The sequence below is a fragment of the Capra hircus genome, chromosome 9, assembly GCF_001704415.2.
Source record: "Capra hircus breed San Clemente chromosome 9, ASM170441v1, whole genome shotgun sequence".
NCBI classification, from domain to species: domain Eukaryota; kingdom Metazoa; phylum Chordata; class Mammalia; order Artiodactyla; family Bovidae; genus Capra; species Capra hircus.
In genome coordinates, this window is record NC_030816.1 from 29,754,777 (window position 1) to 29,776,653 (window position 21,877).

The 21,877-nt window shown below is 40.5% G+C and overlaps 1 protein-coding gene across 2 annotated transcripts in view; it reads right to left on the bottom strand.

Annotated features, from left to right (window-relative positions):
* SOBP (sine oculis binding protein homolog) overlaps window positions 1–21,877 on the bottom strand; it is a 169,181-nt gene that overhangs the window by 51,412 nt on the left and 95,892 nt on the right. Inside the window, exon 5 of one of the 2 annotated variants that reach the window (XM_013966453.2) lies at window positions 19,546–19,641. The exons of the other annotated variant lie outside the window; for it this stretch is intronic. Coding sequence (XP_013821907.2) covers window positions 19,546–19,641 — 96 coding nt within the window. The remainder of the gene's footprint in view (window positions 1–19,545; window positions 19,642–21,877) is intronic. 2 annotated transcript variants of the gene reach the window in all.

A 21,877-nucleotide genomic window follows, 5' to 3' on the forward strand; every position in this document is an offset into this window, starting at 1 on the left:
AGCCCTGTTGGGCCCCCGTGGGTCTGTGAAATGGCAGCTGCCTGGTCTTCAAAGCACAAGCCTCAGCTTCCTTTGACCTGCTTTATTCCCAGTGGAACTTCAAAAAAGATGTTACAGTACACAAGATGTGAGAACGAAAGGGAAATGGACTCACAGAATACGGGATGCACAAAGGATGCTGGGTGACAGCTAGCCCATTCAGCATAAAAAGTTGAGGGGAATGTGAGCCTGAGGTGTGGACAGGCAAAAAGGTGACAGAAAGAGAGGGGAGGAGGGGAAGGTGATTCTGAGCAGGCTGACAGGTGACCGGAACCTGGGGGGAAATGTGGCCAGGGAGAAATTCCTGGGGGCAGGTGGCTGGAAAACTTATATGAACTGGAATGTCATATTTAAGCTTTTCACAGTCCTGTGATAGAAAAGCCCTCGCTGACTCAAACCTTCCGTAAAAACTGCATGCACACGCATGCCCACGTGAGGACACACACACACACACAAACACACTCACCCCACAGTCTGGCTGAGAGAACCTAAAATATCAAACTCACAGGTCCAAGTGCTGGCACAAGTTGCAGGCCTGGGTCCAGACGCAGGATCCAACTTCAGGGCCAACTTGGAGGGCGTTATTACACCGCATATCACTAGGGGGCGCCCTCACAGACATCCACACCGTGGTGAGGGCCAAGAAGAGCCTGCCTATCCCCAGACTTCACTCTTCTCCGTTTCTGCAGGGAAGGGGATGGGAAGCGGAAATAAGGGGGTAACTGGGTAGGGCTAGAGATGTGGGAAATACGAGCCGCCACTCCCTTCAGGTGAGACCCCAGTCTCTTCAGACACGGAGTGGCCAGGTCTCCAGAACAGGCTGAGCGGGGAAATCAATCCACAAGGCAGTAACCAACAGCATGCCTAAACAGAAATTACCCAGATGCAGTAGAAAAGGACTTTCTTATCTCACAGACCGAGCCTTCTGTGTCTGCTAGCAAGCGTTCATAGATGACAAAGTCAACGGGCAGGCAGCAAAGGAATATGGGTGGGAAACAGGAAACTGTCGGTCCTGCTTAGTTAGCTTAATAATGTATTTGTTGAACTGTTTATGACTTTATCTCCTAAATGGATTACAGATAACAAAAGTTACTCCTAGTTCACACAATGGGGATTAAATAGGTCGATAATTCATAGTGTTCCCAAGAGTGACGCTATTTCCAAATGCTGGGCACCTGAACTCATTTGAGGAGGACCACTGGTTTATGAAAACAGGTGATAAAGGTGAAATTGGGAAGGCTGTGCAAATCCTGGGGTGTGTGGTTGTCACTCCGAGAGCTAAGGTTCCTGTGTCTGCCTATGGGTATGATGCCACCAACAAAAGATGCCCCCCCAATACAGCCCTGAACCCCAGACCAGCAAATAATGAAAGTTTTGCAGGGCAATCCAATTTGCTCAATCCAAACTTATCTCCTTACTTTCCAGTCTTTATGGAATTATTACAGGGATTGAGGTTCAGGGGGACTCTTGGCCCCCAAAGCGTGAGAGCCACAGGCACCCCCTGCCTTCTGTCCCTGCCTTCCCTTATGGTACCTCTCATCTCTGGGAGAAGGGGGCTGGTGTGGACAAACCAGCTGGCGCATCTCCCTGGACATAGAGGCTTCCTTCATGCTCCTATAGCACTTTTTTCAGGCTTCTATTACATGGTACTTAAACTGCTTTTGAGACAGTTTTCCACTGTGTTTTCAAAGCCAGTCCTGGCATGTCTGTAAACATCAGTTCATATTCCTGGAATAAATCTTTTTTTGTGTTCCATCCTACTACCCACAGGGGTACAGATGGCATGTTTTATGTGGTGGCCACTATTTACAACTCAACCCCATGGAGGCCCATGAGATGCCACAGATGGAGCCCACACAGGAAGACGGCCCCTTCGGCAGAGACATTTGTCCCGACAGGCCAGGAGTGCCAGGAAAGGGCACTCCCTGAAAGTACACGGGGTGCCTCTGCCACCGACACACATCCTCTGTCCTGGGCCAGCGGGGTCTTGGGCATCCCTAGGAGGTGCACTGAGAGGTAGGCTTTGCCCAAGTGATGGCGGGGTATGCACGGCCAGTGGCTGTAAGCAGGAGAAACAGCACACAAAATGCCCCAAACTGGTTGCAGAGTTAAAAACATCAACAAAGCAAAGCCTTCTCTAGCAAGGAGGCTCACCACATTCGTCTGCATGCGCGTGAGTATCTGCTAGCTGAGGGTCAATGTATCCTCACTATCCTGATGGAAAGCCATTCATCACAACAGAACTGACCATGTCAGTACTTCAATGAGGAGATGACAGAAGCAGGGGTTTTAATGGAGGAGGAGAGAGGGAAAGAGAGAAGAACCACTTTACTCGGAAAAATACTCCGAAGGAGCCACGGCTGCCTCTGTCTCAGACGAAGATAGCATTTGCCGAAAATGTCAACAGATTGCTTCTTGAGTTGGAGTTGTGCAGACATCAAAAGCTTATTTTAACAGGGCATTTGCTTAAAATCACTTGGTTGGTTTAGGCATTTAGAATGTCTCTGACTATATAATTTGGATTAAGAGGTTCTTGTTGGGTTTTACTGATTTAGCATAAATCAGAAGGACATACTGGAATAGACCCCTTCACATAACCAGAGCCTTTAGGCCATGAACGTAGTAAAATTTGCTCTTTGTTTGTGCTGCATTTTTAGTGGGTTCTTTTTTCTTTCTTTGCTTTTTTTTTTTTTTTTTTTAACACAGCTTAGTTGCTATGCGGAGGCTTAGCGCTCCTGACTGGGGATCAGTTCCAGGCTTTGGTTTGATTTGAAACAAGCCAAGCAAATTTGCCTGAATGTGATTTCAAAAGGTTTTCCTATTTCTCTCATCAGGAGGTTGAAGGAAGCTAGGAAGCAAGACACTATTTGAGTTCAAATAACGTCGGCCTGATTTTCTCAAGTATTTAGTACGATTCAGTAGACCCGGTTCTGACGGACGACCACCAACCACCGCTGTGATAGCTCTCAGGACCAGGTCTTGGCAAGCTTCATTTCAAAAGGAAGATTATTCACACTCAAAGATAAAGTCTTTTCCCTCCATTTTTACTTTTCTTTCAGTCTTTTTCACTTTCTCCATATCACATTGACTAGATGTGACTCAAAAAGTTAATGGTAATTGGTCTCATCTTAATTTAGCAGAGAGAGAGGAAGAGAGGGAGAGAAATGAGTGTAATTTGCAGAACTCAGTGCGGGTCATTACAGGTGTGTTATATTCGTGTATTCATGAGCCCCCCGGGACAGACATGCTGCGATATCCAATAACTTTCTTAATGTGTAATTACACACCATCAGACTATAATTGATTAATTGAAAAGAGAATGTAGGCAGATGTGAGGGCAAGACTTCTGCTGCTCATTAAATGAATATGTCCTTGCTTCTCTTTAATAAGTTAAGTGGAACTACTCAAAAGCAATTAAGTCAGTAGTGAAATTCATTAAATTTTAAGTAATTATTGGTATTAAATTCTGTAATAAAATTCAAGACTTTGCTCAGTTCTATTTCAAAAAGAAGTATGATCATTCTATGGGGCCAATTGAGCAGAATGAGGGTTCCAGAAAAAAACTACATATTTGACTCACTGACATTTTGTATGAAAATCACCTGAGAGAGAGAGGGAGCTGGAAGGAGGGTTATGAGGGTCTCTGGAAGCTTGCTTTGCTTATCATCCTAGACAAACTAGAGCTAGTGTCTCATTTAAACCTAGGGAGATCGTCATGTTTTCAAAGCAATTCTTTCATTTAAAAATCTTAGTTTAAATAGTTCAAAAAGAATGAAAAATTACATATTTTTAAATCTAATGCCTTGAGAACTACATCTGATACCTTCTCTAGTAGCTAAATTCAGACATATACATGAATATGGAGGCGTTGAATGCAATTTGGAGAACATTCTTTCAGGCTCCATTCTCTTATTTGGGAAATAAACATGGACAACGATTGGGGCGGTGGGGAGGATGAGGTTATTCCATAGTTTAGAGAGGGAGCCCCAGAGAGTTCTCAGAACCCAAAGGTGGCTCCTCCATCTCCTGCCATTATTCATTCTGCCCAAGAAACTGGGCAACTCGGAAATGTGTCAGAAAGGAGGTCCACTCAGCCAAGGCTGCGGCATTCCAGACATTCCTGACAACTCCCTAGACACAGGAGAGACCTTGCCGTCTGAGCTGGCTGTGGAGAAGTGCCCACAGGGAGCCACATGAGGACGGTCTGTGCATTCATTCGTACAGTCGGTATTTCTTGAGCACCTATTCAAAGCCTACAGTAAGACGATTTTAGAAATACTTATGTCTATCTATATCTATCATCTATCTATACTAAAAAGTAAGTATACAAAGAATTTATGGAAAACCACGGGGGATTCTGTGAAAATGCAGCCCATTTCACACCCACCCAAGATGACCTACACCCTGAACATCACGTGTATTGTGCTGTGTTGTTAGTGGCTCAGTTGTGTCTGACTCTTTGCGACCCCATGGGCTGTAGCCCACGAGGCTCCTCTGTCCATGGGATTCTCCAGGCAAGAATACTGGAGTGGGGTGCCATTTCCTTTTCCAGGGGATCCTCCCAAAATTGTGCTGACCGAATGATGGAAGAAATTGATGACATGGGCTTTGAGGAAAGCTTGACTGTGTGTGGCACTTGCATAAAGTTCTTTAATCTATGGAAACAGTTAAGAGATGTTAATGCATGGCCAGGATAAGCCAAAGAGATGTGACGGTGACAGCAGCGAGTGAAGGAGAACTGACTCCAGAATCTTTGTCTATTTCCAGCTCTCTTGCTCTAACCATCAGCATCCTTACCAGTCATCATTCCTTTCTTGCAATAGAAAACTTAAAATGTGAACCTTTGTATTGCAGTCATTAAAAAAAAAAAACCACCCAAAGATTCAGCCATGTATTTTAAAGTCGTACTTCCAAATCTAAAATTAACTTTATATGGTTAGTTTCACAATCTAAAAAGACATTATTGTACTTTCATTGTTTGCTGGGGCTAATACACTGATGACATGACGGCCCATCTAGAGGCAAGGCTATGGGGCTGTTGGTTCTGGGAGGTGTGGTTCCCATAGCAGGCGTGGTGAGAGGCATTCCCACCGCAGACTGACCAGACACAGAGACAGTAGGGAGATATGGAATTCTACCATTCCCTGAGGGCGGAGAGAAAGCATATTCCATACACTCTCATTCCTGTCGGAAGAAAAATTCCAGTCTTCACACACATTGTAATTTTAGAAACCATAACTAATGCTAAAGCTAAATTAGACTAAATAGGTGTATTAGGCTCAGAAAGAAAAAAAAAAAAATCAGGGAATGTGGAAAGATATTAGGTCTCATTTTCTGTTTGTATGTTTTTCTGCTATAATAGGCAATTTATTGTCCCACAGCTCATTTTAATCTTGAACATGACCCTGATCATCTGTGTAGGGTAGAGGCAGCACAGCAATTTCAGAGGAAGTCTAACCAAGAAAGATGCTCTCCAGCTTTACCATGTTCATTTAATGACCTTTTGCTCACATTATTTTGGATTTTTTTTTCTTTTCTCTTTCACAACTGCATCAAGTCCCCAGTGCATTCCAAACTGTTAAATCAAACCAAAGAAAAACTGATTTATCAAATAAGGAAGTGCCTAACTGATATATCCTGAAATTTATCAGCATATGAACAAAGAAGATGGCCAAAGAAGTGGGTGATAGTGTTTACTTTCAAAAGAAAAGTAGAATTGAAATAGTCAGTTAATTAGGAAAATCAGGGAATGTGGGATTATAAGAAATTTGATTTGGGGTTTTAACTAGCAAACCCTCTTTGTGTAAGACTATTTTACCCCCAAACCACTTAATAGTAGCTTAATAATCTATCTTGGTAAAGACAGTAATCTCAATAAGATTTTTTTTCTTTATGAAGATCTTGAAAATCTTTAGGGTCATTACTAGAAAAATACCAGTTCTCCTTCTAGAGTCCTGTACACGTGCAAGGTGTAAAAAAGTAAGCTAAATTCACACAATCAAAAACTATATGTCGTAAAAATTTTCTCTTTATTTATAAAAAGCAAGGAATCGAAATATTCCTGTGAGTTTTATTTACTGGCATTTCTTTCTCTTGAAAGTTAAATACAAAAAAAAGGGGGGGGGCTGTTATTCCCTTTACTAGTAACCTTTTACTGAGGCTTATTATATACCAACTACTTTTAATGTATTATTTCATTTAGCTGTTACAGCCACTCTAAATGGTGTGTACCGCTATTATTTCTGTTTTACAGCTGCAGAAACCGACCTTCCCAAGGCCACAGAGCTAGTCACCACCCAGCCAGGTTGGTGTAACTCCAGGGCACATAATCTGCACTGCCTCTGTGCAATTCTCTGAGAAAGGGTTCTTACATTCTTGTGAAGGGAGAATCTATGCCTCTTTAATTCAAATTTAAGAGCCTTTTTCCCCCAGTTTGTGTTTTTACAGTGAAATCACACTGATCCCTGAATCATTCTGGATCACAGCTCAGTTTCTTGCTTCTACTTTGCTCTCACTTTTTCCCATTGCACACAACTAGCTACTTACTCAATTATGACTCTTATCCAAAATCTAAATTTATAAGAAAATTGGCTGGAGATGAAATCCTTGCCAGTTATTTATATTAACATGGTCATAAGAACTTGATGACCAATATTTTTGGACAGTCATCTGCAGTCTCCTTCTTGCTTTCCAGCTGTGAGAAGCATTTGTCCTCATCATGGTGTACCTAGACTGTTCTATCTGCCTTCTAGAAGCCTCACTGCTCCCATTCTCCAAGGGGTGAAAGCACTGCTTTCATAACTGTGCTTCATTGCTCAGGTTCCTAATACAGATCCCCATATCCTAAAACACCAAGTGTAAAATTAGCTGCCTTGCTCTCACTGTTTTTATTATCTGACCATAACCTACTGAGTTAACTATGCTCACCACTCCCACAATGATGCCAGGCAGTGTCTCAATGGCCCCCCTGTACTCCATGCTCACCTCGCTCCCATCATTGTACCAACAGCCTTCTCTCCTCTGTGATGCACTTCCTTTCCCCATCTACCCTACAGGAACCAGCCCAGACCCCACCTCCCCTGAGGATCTATTCCTGATGACTCTAGCTCACCATCTCTTCCCCATTAAATGAACTTTTACTTCCTTTTTGTACACATAATACTTTAATATGTATTTCTATTCTCTAATCACCATACACCCCATCTGGCACTTTAATCAACATTGGAAGTTCATTGTTCACACCAGCACAGTTTGCATATAAATGCCTAAGGAGAAGGATCCACATCTTATACCATCTTGTAAGCACAGCACTCAGGACAGAGTAGGTACTCAATAAATGCATCTTGATTAGAAGACAAATATCTTCAAAATCTAGGTCATATACACACCCATAACCACTTACTCATATTAATTCCACTTTCTGAGATGTGTCTATGACACTAAATATTCAGGTTTTTAGAAAAGGTTTTAAATATTTATAGATATTGCATTGAATTATATATATATATATTGTTTCATGCAAATTACACAGAAGAAATTAGATATATAAGAAACTATCCAGACCAAACACACCAGAGAATATATCCCTTGAGAAAAGGACTTTGGGTTTTGAATTATCAAGACCAGCTGTCTCCACTGATGCCACTCAATTTTTAACTTGGATGATTTGATGACAGTCAGAACATTGTTTAAAAATAAAAGTGCTAAGGAAAAATGAAAATTCCACTACAACTTTATTTTTCCATGTTACTTATTTTTATGTGTTCATATATAAACATCAAATTATGTTTTGATATTTACATCAAATACTGCATAAATGATTGAGAGTGTTAAATGCCATAGGCTCATAAGCACTTCTGTAATGCTCCAGTCTATTTTCATTTTCTTTTATGCATGTATCAACATTTCTGCATGGGATATATGTTTGCCTCCATATATTGTATTTTATATGTGTATATACACAATGATATCACATATTGTCAAGATTCAAGCTATCTGGCAAGTATATAAATATTTCTCTAAGCCAGAACTAGTGTTTATACTATTTTTGTCCTAACACAGTTATCAGACAATTTAAAAATTAAAAAACATCACTGTATGAAATGGCTACATAATGGAGACCCCAAAGTGTTTCATATATGTTAATAATTGGGATACTCTCCACGTGAAGGTCTTATCATAGCATATGTTCAATATTTAAACATTGCCTCCCTTCCTATCTCAGGGTTCTGACATTTAAAAATGTTTATGCGGTTTTTCCCCCCTTCCGTGTTCACACCAAGAAGATCATAACAGATTCTGCTGCAATATCAGAATCAGATTCAAATTTTTCTATTCAAAGGAAACTAAACTATATTGAGATCTGAACACTATGAAACTGCAGAGTATTTCACACAGTTAAATTTAGGGTATAACTCGGTTGATATCCTGAAGGTGGATTACAGATTCAAAGTGTAGGGAATTTATGTGTCTATGTGTACTCATCTCTTCTCCAGATTGGGAACCTCTTTAAGAGATGATGGTGCTGGTGATGAGAATGGGTTAAAAAAAGATCCCAATTTATTTAAAAACACCCATGCTTTATTCTAGTGAAGTCTACAGCTTGTTCTATTGAGAAAGTGTGTGAGAGAGAGAAAGCATTGCTTCTCCACCAATGTGTTTTCATATAAGAGAAGTACTGATGGACATACAATCCAATGTAGAACATTAAGCAATTTTCTCAATAATTAAGGCAGAAGTACTGTTTATTATTTTAAACCTGATTTACTGAGAGTATGTCTAAACTGGCTCAATATTTCACTTGAAATTATGAACAAAGCCATCTATCAGCTCCACTGAAGGGCACGTATACAGCAGGCAAATTCTCAGCCAAGACAACCACAGGCCCACCCTCCACTCCACTTTGTCTGTGGCCCATGAACAATCCAGACCCAACCTTAAGCATTTTGTTTTTATCTGAACTAGAACCAGGAGGATATGTTATTTCATGTATTCATCCAACAAATAATTTTTGAGTACCTACTTCCACAGTTCATTGAATCTATATCACCACTGACTGTTAAGATGCAATTCTCTTATACCAGAAGGGAAAAACATTGCCAACTTTTAAAAAATGACAGGTCATCAATTATAACATGAAATCCCATTTCTGAGATGTAAACATGTTGGGGGGTGCATCATAAAATAGGGGGTGGGCAAGCGTGGTTGTCAAGGGTACAGTGAGTAAAGACAAAGGTCTTGCCTCTCAGAGTTCTGAGCCAGGGGAGCCTTGTCTGGAATTAAAAGAGGGCATCTCAACATCTGGTTGAGTGTGGTCAGGGAGGAGAAGCTAAGAAGAGAGCTCTCCAGGAAAGTCCAATGCCTCAAACCAGAAGAGCAAAAAGTGTGCAAAAAACATGGTCACAAAAGGCATTTCAAACCAAATGCAGTGGGAAAATACATTAAAGACCTTATTTGCAGCTTAACCATAGTCTTCTTTCTTTCTTCTCTTTTAAAATTCCCTCTCACCAGTCTGCCATCACCTCCACATCCCCATCTCCAATTTTTTGCCTCCTTTATTTCTCATGTATGTCATTTTTCTCAAGTCCAAATATTTTTTATTCCTTTTCCTTTTTCTCCCAAGAGACTTGTGTTAGCTTGTTCTAGCCACAAACCAAGCATATGACTAAATATGATTAATATTATTCCTGGCTGGTTTCTTGGGCACCTTTATATTGATAATTGATAGCCTGTCTGGTTTTCTGGTTTTGTTTGATATATGATCTAGTTTCTATCAAGCCATCAGAGGTGAATTCTCTTTGGTACTTTAGGTAATTGTTCAGTCTTAGCAATTAAAACAATGAAGGAAAATGTCACTGACACTTATCTCCAGTATGCTACTTGATGGCCAGAGGTCTTGAAGGCAAGATCAGTTTAAACCTGGTTTACCAGGTTCACCCCAAAGAATACAACTCCACCAAATCAAAAGAGGCCAAGTTTTTTGAAATGGCTTTACTGATCATGAAAAGAATAAAAATCTTCAAAAGAAGATTTAACATTTATCAAATACCAACTATTGCTGTCAGATTTTTAAAAAAACCCACTCAAATGCTTATTACACACTGAAAATTATATTTTCTATAGACTACCAAATTTAAAAATATACACTTTGGTTCCTTTCCCTACAATTTAGTACTCACTGGAAGTTCTCAAACACTGACATGCCTTTCTGAATAAACTCCCCTTCCTAACATTCCCACAGATGTTCCTTCTGGCTTCAGAAATCTACCAAAGAACTGTTACCATAAAGAAGCCAGAAAGAGTGATTCTGGATTGATTTCTTAATTCTGTCATCCCACAAACATAGACTGGACCCTTTCTTTCACCCACGGATGGGAGAGTGTATCAGACCTGGTCCCTGCCTTGAGAAGCTGGCAGTATTTTGGCCTGAGCACAGGTCACAGAGATGTGAATCAAATCAGGCTCTGCAATCTCTCACTACATCTCCTCCCATCTCCCAGAGCAAGGAATGTAACATCTCCAAATTGCAATTCCCCCCTCCGTGAAATGACAATAACAATGTGTGTGCCATGCTGTGCTAAGTGGATTCATTCATGTCCGACTCTTTGAAACCCTGCGGACTGTATCCCTCCAGGCTCCTCTGTCCATGGGATTCTTCGGGCAAGAATCCTGGAGTAGGTTGCTGTGCCCTTCTCCAAGGGATCTTCCTGACACAGGGGTCAAAACTGTGTCTCTCTTACATCTCCTGCATTGATTGGCAGGCGAGTTATTTACCACTAACACCATCTGGGAAGCCCTGATAATAATAATATATACTAGCAAAGGTATAGAGCATACAGGGTCTCAAAAAGGCTCTGTAAAGACCAAGTACAATGGCACACTGGAGGCACCCCACAAAGGATGGCTTCTTGTCTCCTTCCCTTAACAAGCTTATCAGAGGCACATTCATTTGCTATTGCAGATACTTCCATGTGTAAATTATATTTTCCTTTGCTTTGCATTTATTTTCTTAATAGTTGCCTATTGCTAAGATTAACCATTGTACTATTAAATGGGAGGGCAAGATGAAGGAGTCTTGGATCCCATAGAATCTTCTTTGATAGTTTTAAAGCTTAGCTCTAAGAACTATCTGTGTGATACACCTTGTTCCTTTCACTGTTCATAAGGAAATTTCATGGCTTTTGCTTGCAAATATTCATACTCAAGACTTTCAGATAATTAATTGCTAGAAAATTCAGTTAGTGGTATTCTATGATGTGCTAGTAAGTGGACAACCTTGAAAGAAATAATCTTAGTTACAACAACCTCAATGGAATGCCAAGTGTTTGCCAAATACTGTTCTAAGCATCTTAGGGGTATTCATTCATTCAGACCTCACACCAACCTTACCAGACAGATATGATTGTTCTCCTTATTTCACAGACAAGGACATGGACAGAGAGATATGTTCAGTGACTTGCCCAAGGTCACATAGCCAGTGGGGAGAGTGAAGGAGTGAAGGACTATTTGAACCAAATAGTCCCAAGAGTCCAAGCTCTTCAACCTAATACCATACTATTTTGGGGAGGTTTTAAATCCTTCTTTGAAAATTACCCTAACATTACAGTACCTCACAAATCAGCAACATTTGCTATGCAGCCAATAGGGATCTGTAGTGTTCTTGGCATAAATATAGGCAAGTGAGTGGATGTTCAAGGGTTTCTCTGAAGTTTTGTCTTAAATTAAAATATTTAATTTTAAGTATTTTATGGGCTTCTACCAACCCAACTGGGAAGAGACTCTAATAGAGAAGAAAGGCAGGTGCTTCTAGCATCTGCCTTAAGATTTTGCTTAAATTAATGCTACTTTCTAGATCCTTTCTGTTAATAATAAGACTAAGGCTTATTGAACTTTTACTCAGTGTGTCAGACATAGTAAGTGCTTCATATACCCGATCTCACTTATTCCTGAAAACAAACCAGTGAGGCAGGTACTATATTTATCTTCATTGTATCGATAAAAGCACTGAGGCTCAGGGAAACTTGACCAGCTTGTACAGCTGGTATGTCTGCAGAGCAGGGCTGGGACACCCACTCTTACCTGAAAAACACGTGGTCCTCCATGTCTCTCTCAAGAACCACTGTGATGTACTATTCATGTAAGTCAACATGAACACCAAACCATATGCCTCTGATCTTTTTTGTGCAATGGCCCCAGACCGGTAAAGGCAAAGATCTTCCTGCCTTGGAAAAGGGAGTTTGCAGGGGACCAAGGGTCTCCAATTAAATCTCATCCCAAGAAAAGTACCTACACCAGAGCAGAAGCAGGGGGAAGTCCAGCCTTCCTGCAGCTTCTCTCCCAAAGAAAGAAACTAAAAAGAGACAGTTAAAGTAGGATTTGCATGGGTGCTAAGTGAGGGACACAGTCTTTGTGGGAGAGGGTCTTTGTACAGGAGAAGAAAAGGCTCTGAATCACAAGACCATGGCAGTAAAAAGAGGAAGAGAGAAGCAGCAGGGCCAGCTGGAGAGAGGGTGAAACAGCAGCACAGATGGAAACAGGAATGTGAGGCGAAACAGCACAGCTCAGGCAGAATCCACTCTTCTGCCCGTGTTAAAGTCTGCATGGTCTAGATGGAGTGCACTGGGGCCACCTCTAGCAGAACTACTCCTTGCTTAGTCTAAGACTGGCCCTCTCCTCTCGAAAAAGTTTTAATTTTCTAAAAACATTAGTTCAGAGAACCCTTCAGAGAACACTGGAATAGCTCTAGACTACAGGGGTCAGGAGTAGGGGTGGTGAGGGAGGGAAAAAAAAAAAAGGTTGGGTAAGCCAACTCTCTCTAGATAGCAACCAATCCCTGGGGATTTCTGGGTCACTTTACATCTTTGGGGTTTTTACGATGACTATTTCAGGAAACTGGTACACAGTATACTACATACGCACACGTCATGATATTTTATTTGATGTTATGGGAGTCCAAGTGTGTCACCATGAGTTTTAATTCTCAATGCCTGGGCTGCTCAGCTGTAACATCAAAGAAACAGTGTGTCAAATCAAGTTGAACCAGGGCATGTATCTGGCTTTCTGCTAGACTAGCAGCATTAAGGGAGGTCTTTGGCCAATTATACCTATTTTGAAAAGCCTATCAAGTTTCAAGTGAAATGTGGCTATTTCTATCATCCTTTTTGAGGTTCTCATTGAGATCCCATAATCTAGCTAGAAAGTCCTAGCAATAGCTAATATCTGACAGCAATCCAGAATTCCCCCACTGCTGTGATGAAGTTAACATGTACTGGTGAGATGGGCTGGGTTGCAAAGAGATCTTAATTTTTTGCTTGTAGAAATATATTTCTTACATTTAATTTTAAATCTTGATCATAAATTTTGTCCTATTTTCTTGTCCATCTAAGCTTCAGTTCAGTTCAGTTCAGTCACTCCATCGTGTCTGACTCTTTGCAACCCCATGAATTGCAGCACACCAGGCCTCCCTGTCCATCACCAACTCCCGGAGTTCACTCAGACTCATGTCCATCGAGTCAGTGATACCATCCAGCCATCTCATCCTCTGTCGTCCCCTTCTCCTCCTGCCCCAAATCCCTCCCAGCATCAGGGTCTTTTCCAATGAGTCAACTCTTCGCATGAGGCAAGCTTAAAGAGATCTTATTTTTAAATAAATACATTTAAAACCAGGGGTGTATGCAAACTATTCTATCTATTCTATAATGGATAAACAACAAGGTCCTACCGTGTAGTAAAGGGAATTATATTCAATATTCTGTGATAAACCATAATGGAAAATAATATAAAAAAGAATGTATATATACATAACTGAATCACTTTGCTGTACAACATAAACTAATACAATATTGTAAATCAACTATACATCACTTTTTAAAAAGAAAGATAAATAAAACAATAAAACCAGGGGTCCAACAGTAAAGAAAATGAAGTCATCACTAGCATTGTGGCATGTCTTTCACCTTAAGGGTTTTTAACACTCCATCTGACTATCCAAGCCTCACAGTTGTGCTGAGCAGGGAGGGAAGAGCACACTGCATAACCAAGAGCCGTTTGTTTTATGTATTCCTAATCCCAAAGCTCCAATTCCCAATTTAATCAGCCTCAATGGATTCTTTCTAGCCAGATAAGTGGTATGCTAATCTTTACCAAAAAAAAAAAAAAGTTAAACCAAACTAAAAAACATATGTTTCACAATACTTCAGCAGAATAAAAGGGTGGAGTGGGTAGAGGGTAAAGGGGTAGATGAAGCAAGATAAATAGTTGATAACTGTTAGTACACGGACATTCATTTTATGACTCTCTACTTTTGTATGTTAGGAATTTTCCATAATAATTTTTTAATCCACAGAAGTACTAGGGATTCCTAAAAGTAAAACTACTAAAGTCTAGACTTGATAGGATGGTGTCAGTTATTTGTGTGTACTTATTCACTCAGTCGTGTCCGACTCTTTGCAACCCTATGGACTGTAGCTTGCCAGGCTCCTCTGTCCATGGAATTCTCCAGGCAAGAATACTGGAGTGGGTTGTCATTTCCTTCTCCAGGGAATCATCCTGACCCAGGGATCAAACTCTTGTCTCCTGTGTCTCCTGCATAGCAGGCAGAGTCTTTACCCACTGAGCCTTTAACCCAAATATAAGACAGTTATTTAGACCTCTGCAAATGGACCGGCCTGCCAGCTCACTCTGTATCCTTCAGGTCCTTCCACTTCAGTCAATTTAATTGCCAACTGAGATGTGAGTTACTTGATCTGAACTTTCCCACCTCCTTGCCTTTGCACATGTTATTTCCCTCTGCTGGGAATGACCCTTATAACCCAGCTCCAACTACAAAAAAAATCCAACCCTGGAAGGCCTATATCAAAACCATCCTTGGTTAAGTCTCTAATTACAACGTGTGGAAATAATCTCTTCCTCCTTTGTACTCCAGAACTTTGTTGGTGCCCTCTCGGGCCACAGCTCATTGTGTAACAATAATAATCATGAAATAAAGAAGTAGCATGACCATAGCAGCCAATATGTACTGAAAGTTACTATGTACCAGGCACGTTAAATGTGTCATCACTTTCAATCCTGACAGTACCCTTTGAGGCTATTACCTTTTATTATCACATTTTACAAGATGAAGATCCAAAATGCAAAGAGGTCCATGAGGCGCAATGGTGATCCAATATGATATGATGTCAGATGTATCACCATGAATGTTAAGCCTTTGTGCCCATGATCCTTCACTATACCATCAGAGCAATTCGGTATTAATCAGACAAAACTCTAACTTCCAGGAAGACCAGAGAGCCCATGTTCCTGATGACTACAATACTGACTATCCTTGTTCTTCCTACTGAATTTAAGCTCCTTCAGGGAAGGGACTGTCTTTCTCTATTTCTGTCCCCTACAAACACTGTCTAGCAAAATGCCTTATACATAGAAGATGCTCAGTAATGTCTTCCTCACGAACACTGAATTAACACTGAGCAGTTCTGCCTAGAGGCAACATCCAACTGTTACAATCCACCTCTCTGCCTCCACAAGGAAATCAGGTGGACAAAGCAGCCCATAGAACTGCCCAGCATCTCTCCTCTCCACCAGCTCTATATACAAAGGCCACAACACTAAAATAGTTTTCACCTTCTCCCTACACAGGCATTGTAAATGACCAGAAAGAATTATTTCCTGATGCTATTTCTATTTAGCCTCCCAACTAAGGGGCTTCCCACGTGGCTCAGTGGTAAACAATCTGCCTGCCAATGCAGGAGATGCAACAGATGCAGGTTTGATCCCTGGGTTGGGAAGATCCCCTGGAGGAGGAAATGGCAACCCCCTCCAGTGTTCTTGCCTGGAAAATCCCATGGACAGAGGAGCCTGGGGGGTTACAGTCCATAAGGTCTCAAAGAGTCAGACATGACTTAGAGACTGAGCAGATACCTGTGCACAAACGTATGCACTCCCAACTAAGGGCATCTCCCCCTTCCTCTGCAAAACTGCCACCCTCAACAGCCTAAGGAAAAGCCAAAAGGAATCAGCCTGTCTAGGTAATGATCCATAAGCTGGAACTAAAGAAGATAGGCTGCTTTCCCCTTCCCCTTTGAGACTTCCTAAACCTAGTTTCTTTCCAACCAAATTACACCACACTGGTTTCTGCACATCTTTGACTATATTTTGACCTTATTCCTGAATACACTGACACTCCCTGTATTCTTTGAATTGCTCCGAAGAACACCTGGGGCTCAGTTCTTACCTAAGGTGTTGCTAGGTCTTACCCAAGGTGGCTTTCAAGAACTGAGCAAGTACTGACCAACAAGAAGGTGTAAGCTCCTGGTATGATTGAGGCCCTCCTCCCATTCTGGCTCTTAATCCAACTCCCACCATCAGTTTGAGCATTTTAATAGGGGAAATAAGAAGGACTTGCCGTCCCAAAAGAACGAGGCAATAATGGTAAAGGGATCAGCAACAGAGTTGTAATTTGGGACAAGTGCTGGTCACGGAAGCTGGCTCTAAATGCTGCCTCCTCTGGGCTCTCATAAGCCATGTTGCTGTATTGTTTTTGATTTTTAAAGATTTTTTTTTACGGACCATTTTTAAAGCCTTTATTGAATTTGTTACAATACTGCTTCTGTTTAATGTTTCAGTTTTTCCTCCACAAGGGATCTTAGCTCCCTGACCAGGGATCGAACCTGCACCCTTGCATTTGAAGGCAAAATTTTAACCACTGGATCACAAGGGAAGTCCTCCATGTTGCTGTATTGTTCAGGGAAGGGATATTAATTCCCCACATTGTCTTTTATTGTAAGTTATTTGCTTTGGTCATAAGCTTAGACAGACCAGCAAAATACCCTGAGGAGTGTGTGTGTACACATCTATTTATGAAGTGGTAGATGGGGCCACAGTGAATTAAGATACATCAAATAATATGCAAGTTTTATCTTTTATCACTCATCTTGACAGCCTTGCATTTTCAAAACTAATAAAAAAAAAAAACAAGGAAACTGCTGCACAATCACCAACCTAGGAATCTTGGCCACCAAGCTAAACATCTAGTCATTTGTGCTGCACATTAAGTGTGAAGGCACATATGATAGTTTGAGGTTTAAACAGGCCAATCAGTACCTACAGGAAATCAACAGTTGCGCGGCAAATTCTTCTTTCAGCCAATGCTTGCTTTGTCAGTGCCTTCTGATTACACATACTTGTGCATTCTAGGCATCGCTTCTACTTTGCTTTTGTTTAGGTTACTTAATATTCCTCCTCTCCCAGGAAGCAGAGACTGGGGGTATGGGAAGGAGGGCAGAGACCATCAACGGTCAGTAACAGAGTCAGAGGCTATGTCCTGTCTCCCTGGCCAGGGCACTTTCTGTCAGCAGCTGTGGCCCAGAGGGTTAACCTTCCAGCTGTGTGTCCCTGATCACCTGGGAACCCAGAATAATCCATTCCCTCAACGCTTTCTCCCGAGAGCCATCATCATCCCTCAAAGAGCTCCCCCACTTTCTAAACCCACTCCTGTTATAGTGAACTGCACAGGAGGGCAGACTCACCCTCAAGCTAAGAAAAGCCCTCTGGAGCAGGGCTTGCAATCTTCTTTCCCACTCTTTTAAATTTGCCCTAAGCTACACTAAGAAAACTCCAAGGGCTTCCTCTCTTATGAACAAACAAATTTCTTTCACAGAGAAGCATAACTTCTCAGAGATTCATAACCAGCCAAACACCATCGCTTCTCTTGCAGGTGAAAAAAATTACATTTCTCCTTGGAGAAATAAGCTCACTTGTTTTTTCACTCTATTTTTTTCTCTTATCATAAGAAATTATAAAGTATTTCTAATAGCTACTAGAAGGACAAAGCTTGCACTGATTCTCAAAACTACTGCCAACACAATATTGTGTTTAAGCACATCAATGACTAAACATATATTTTCTCTAAAGATAGCTGGAAAAGATGTTCACATGTATGTTTTACTTTCTCCCGTATAAACTGACCACAATCCAGACTCAAGCACATTCGTTTTTCCAGTATATAGGAAAAAAGTAAAATATGGCATATTACTATAAACAGCATCTCTAAAAAGGAGTAAGCTATCCCCCAAAGCATTTTAATACCAAAACATATAATAAATGGCCCCTATGGTCTTCTGCTAGAAAACCAGAGCTACAGAGTGAAACATTAAAATGGAAATAAGTGAAAAGGGTTTCCCCAAAATAGGTAACACTAGCAACCCTGGAAGTTTAAGAGCCCTAGGATAAAATACGAGGTGAGTTAAAATTTCAGGAAAAAACTACATTTATAAGCAGTGAATTTGCCTGCGGATTGATTGGTCAAGGGACGACACACAGAATAAGTGATGCTATCGTAACGGTGCAGACTGTGGAGGGGGAAGGAGTTTCTTCCTGTCAACATCTAGCTACTGCGGCTAGAATGAGTAAGAACTGTATTCTTCTCTCTTCTCCTGCTCTTTGGACATTTTATTTTTAATGAATAGTTGGTATCAGAGCTAAGTCCAAAGACTATTACATGTGCGATTTCCTAATGTGTTCCGCCAAAAAACTAAACAGAATTGAGACTACCTCAGAATGTCACAAGTGAGCATCCTCCTTCTCTTCCAGTGTTTTCATTTAGTTGGAGCAAATGTTTTGCTTTAATGCAATTGAAAAGAAAAGAACATTTAGGGACAACAGCTAAGATCCCTCATAAAGCTTCATTTTCAAAAGCAGTGTTTGAATCTCTAAATAAATGACAATTCATTCTCTGTTTACTTTAGGTAAACAGAAAATGCATTGCGGAGCACTCGTTTTCAAAAGCTAATCAAGAACATTAGGTCCCAACAGATTCATTTAATAGAAATATAATAGGCATTCCTGCTCTCTTTTCATCTTGTCTCACTGTAAATGCTAAAATGAACAGCAAATTAACCCTGCGTTGGAACAGAGTCCCTGTCACAGCTGAGATCCTCTCTCTCATGACTTGGAAACATCCCCGCATCCTGTCGCTGCTTTGACTTCTACATAGGAGAGACGAAAGCGCCTGATTGAGTTTGGCAAGAGAGTGCAGGAATACTTGAATTCTAAAGGGAGTACTGCGTGTCAACTCTGCTATCTTTCCTAGCAGAACAAAATATTACCATGTTGTCGCCTAAAATAGTGTACAATTAGGAAGTAGGAGGAGGGAAGAGGGTGGAATTGTTGTGTTTTTTTTTTTTTCTCTCCAAGCTTACATATATCAACTGTCTTTCTCTTTATTTTTAACTTTACTAGCCATTCTCCAAATGGCTGCTAATCAACTACTATACAGAACAAACTAATAAAGACAGGGCCATCCAAGCTCTATAATCAGATATAAAAGATGTGCAAACAATTTGAGATCTTATACTTCATATTCAGTGATATCAGAATTAGCATTAAGAACTCTATACAGAAAAACTATAATACTTCAAAAATTATGTAATAATGAACAAACCCTTTCAAAAACTGTTTTCACTGTGCTAAAGTAACATTCTAGACTTGTTGTAAGTATGTTATTCTTACAAGTAGTTCGCAGTTATTCTTGAAGGCAAGCCTTGGAGTTTCCTTAGCATAGTGCTGCTGGGGAAAATTTTCAGCATGTCCATCTTCATCTCTAGCCTGAAGGGAAATATAATGGCCTATTTAGGGACTTACAAATAATGGAAGAAAAAAAAGCTAAAAGCATAACAGCTCAGATCATTAAACAAACGGGAATCCAGAAATCACAACATCATTAAGAAATTTGTTTAAATACGCAGTACGCCTTTTAGATATCAAAATTTGGGATTTATTTTTCTTTACATAGTTCAGTTTGAACATGCAAATTCATTGTGGTGTAATATTTTAAATGACATGAAACAAAACAAAATCAAATAATTTTGCTGAAAATTACCACCACTTCAGACTTCCAGTGACTTTTTTTTGCACATTTAGGATTATATGACATACATACGTGTTTAAACTTTTTGGCATGCTTAAGCAATCTGTAGATAATGCACTTTTAAAATATTCTAATAGCAAGGCCATAAGAAAAGCAATTTGCATAGTTATATTTTGCATTGTCATACTATTAGAGATAAACTGATTCCCCTCAATTTTTAAATAAGATCTGAAAGGAGCAATGATCTAGTAAGAACAATGATTCTTAAATCAAATGCAGTAAAAATAAAAAAGATTTAATTAAGAAGCTGCATTAAAAGTTACTGGTTATTTTCATCTACACTGTTAATTAAGAAAGCTGAAGTTTAAATGGAGACATTAACAGAACCCATTAGCAATACCCCTTGCATACAGTCTTCCCTTTCTAATCTCCATCAGTTTCTGGTTTGGAGTTGGAGAGAAGAAAACGGTAGGTGAAAGGAGGCGTGTCCGCAGCGCACTCATTAAACCATCCATTTGGGTGACACTTGCACTCCGCTCTGCTCTCCTCTCATCGCAGCCCTAACTGCTCTCTCTTTCCTGGCCCTTCTGAAATTCACAGCTGAGCTGTCTCCCTCACATATGGCTCGCATATAATTATGCATATTCCATTTTGCACTGCATTAAAATGATGAGCTCCTGGCTCCCTGCCAGCTGATTTTTAAAAGCCCAAGTGAAGTAGGAAAAAGGAGAGAAACACAGGGAGAGCCGCACAGGAAGCAGCAGGTAGTTCTGTCTGCTGTCTCTTTAGATAAAATGTATGTCTGGCACCGGGGGAACAGCTGAGAACTACCTGTTGTGATGTATGGATTGAGGGGGAGAAAACAACGAGCATACGTGGCACAGAGCGGTGGCAGCACCGAGTATTGTTTCTCTGTTAATGGCGTGAAAGCTGCCCCTGACAAGCACCACTCAGAGCTCTCAGCTAGACTAGGGACTGTCATTTTAGAAAGGGATCCCTATTCTGTATGTTTTAGAAAGGGCAGCTTGTCTTAATAAAGGCTTCTGCTATTTATTGCAGGGAGGGAACTGATGGAATTTGCAAGTGGACTGTCATGGTAGGAATACTGGGATTACAAGAAGTATTTTTGAGATTTACAAACATCTCTGGGATTTTGTGCCTTTTACCTGTACCTTCCCTCCCAACCCACCACCAAATCAGAGTAAAATGAAAATGTAGTTGCAGGATTGGACTATGTGTAACAAAGAGAAAAGCGTAAGCGTGCTCATGCCCAATGGCTATCAAGGCACTGGAACCAATGATATTTCTTCTCCCAGCATCAGTCCTACTTTGCAGCTACATCAGAGAGTAAGCCAACAGAGCCTTAAATAGGGCCCACTTAAGCAGAGTGTATACATAAAAGGCAGCAGTATAAAAAGCAATAAGATGCCAATGGATAGCATGTCAGATTCTTCTTAAGTGAATTTTAAGGCACTCGGTAGAGGTACAGGTTTCTTGAAGGCAGAGACCACATCTATTTCATCTTTCTTACCCTGCTACACCCAGCACCTTACTTTCAGTTACTGCTTAAACATTTCAGTGATTAAAAAAAACCCATGCAAAGATAGTAACTAGACCTAAGCACAACTCTGTAGAAAAATGCCACCTCAAAATATGCTAAACTTGGTGGTAGGTTTATTATATTCCTGATGCACTATGATGCAAATGCTTGGAAACATACATTGCATATAGTTTGCAAGGGCTACTATTTACATATATATATCTATATTCAATATATATGTATTTTGTGTATAAATATTCATAAGGTAGAATATGTTTATTATGCATGTACTATGTATACACATTCATACACACCAGATGCCTAGGGATATTTTCAACATTAGTAGCAAAAATACATTCATTCCACTTACATGTAAGGTGCTCACAATGCTTTTTTTGTTTTTAAAGGACAAAAAAAAACCCCATTAAGATTTG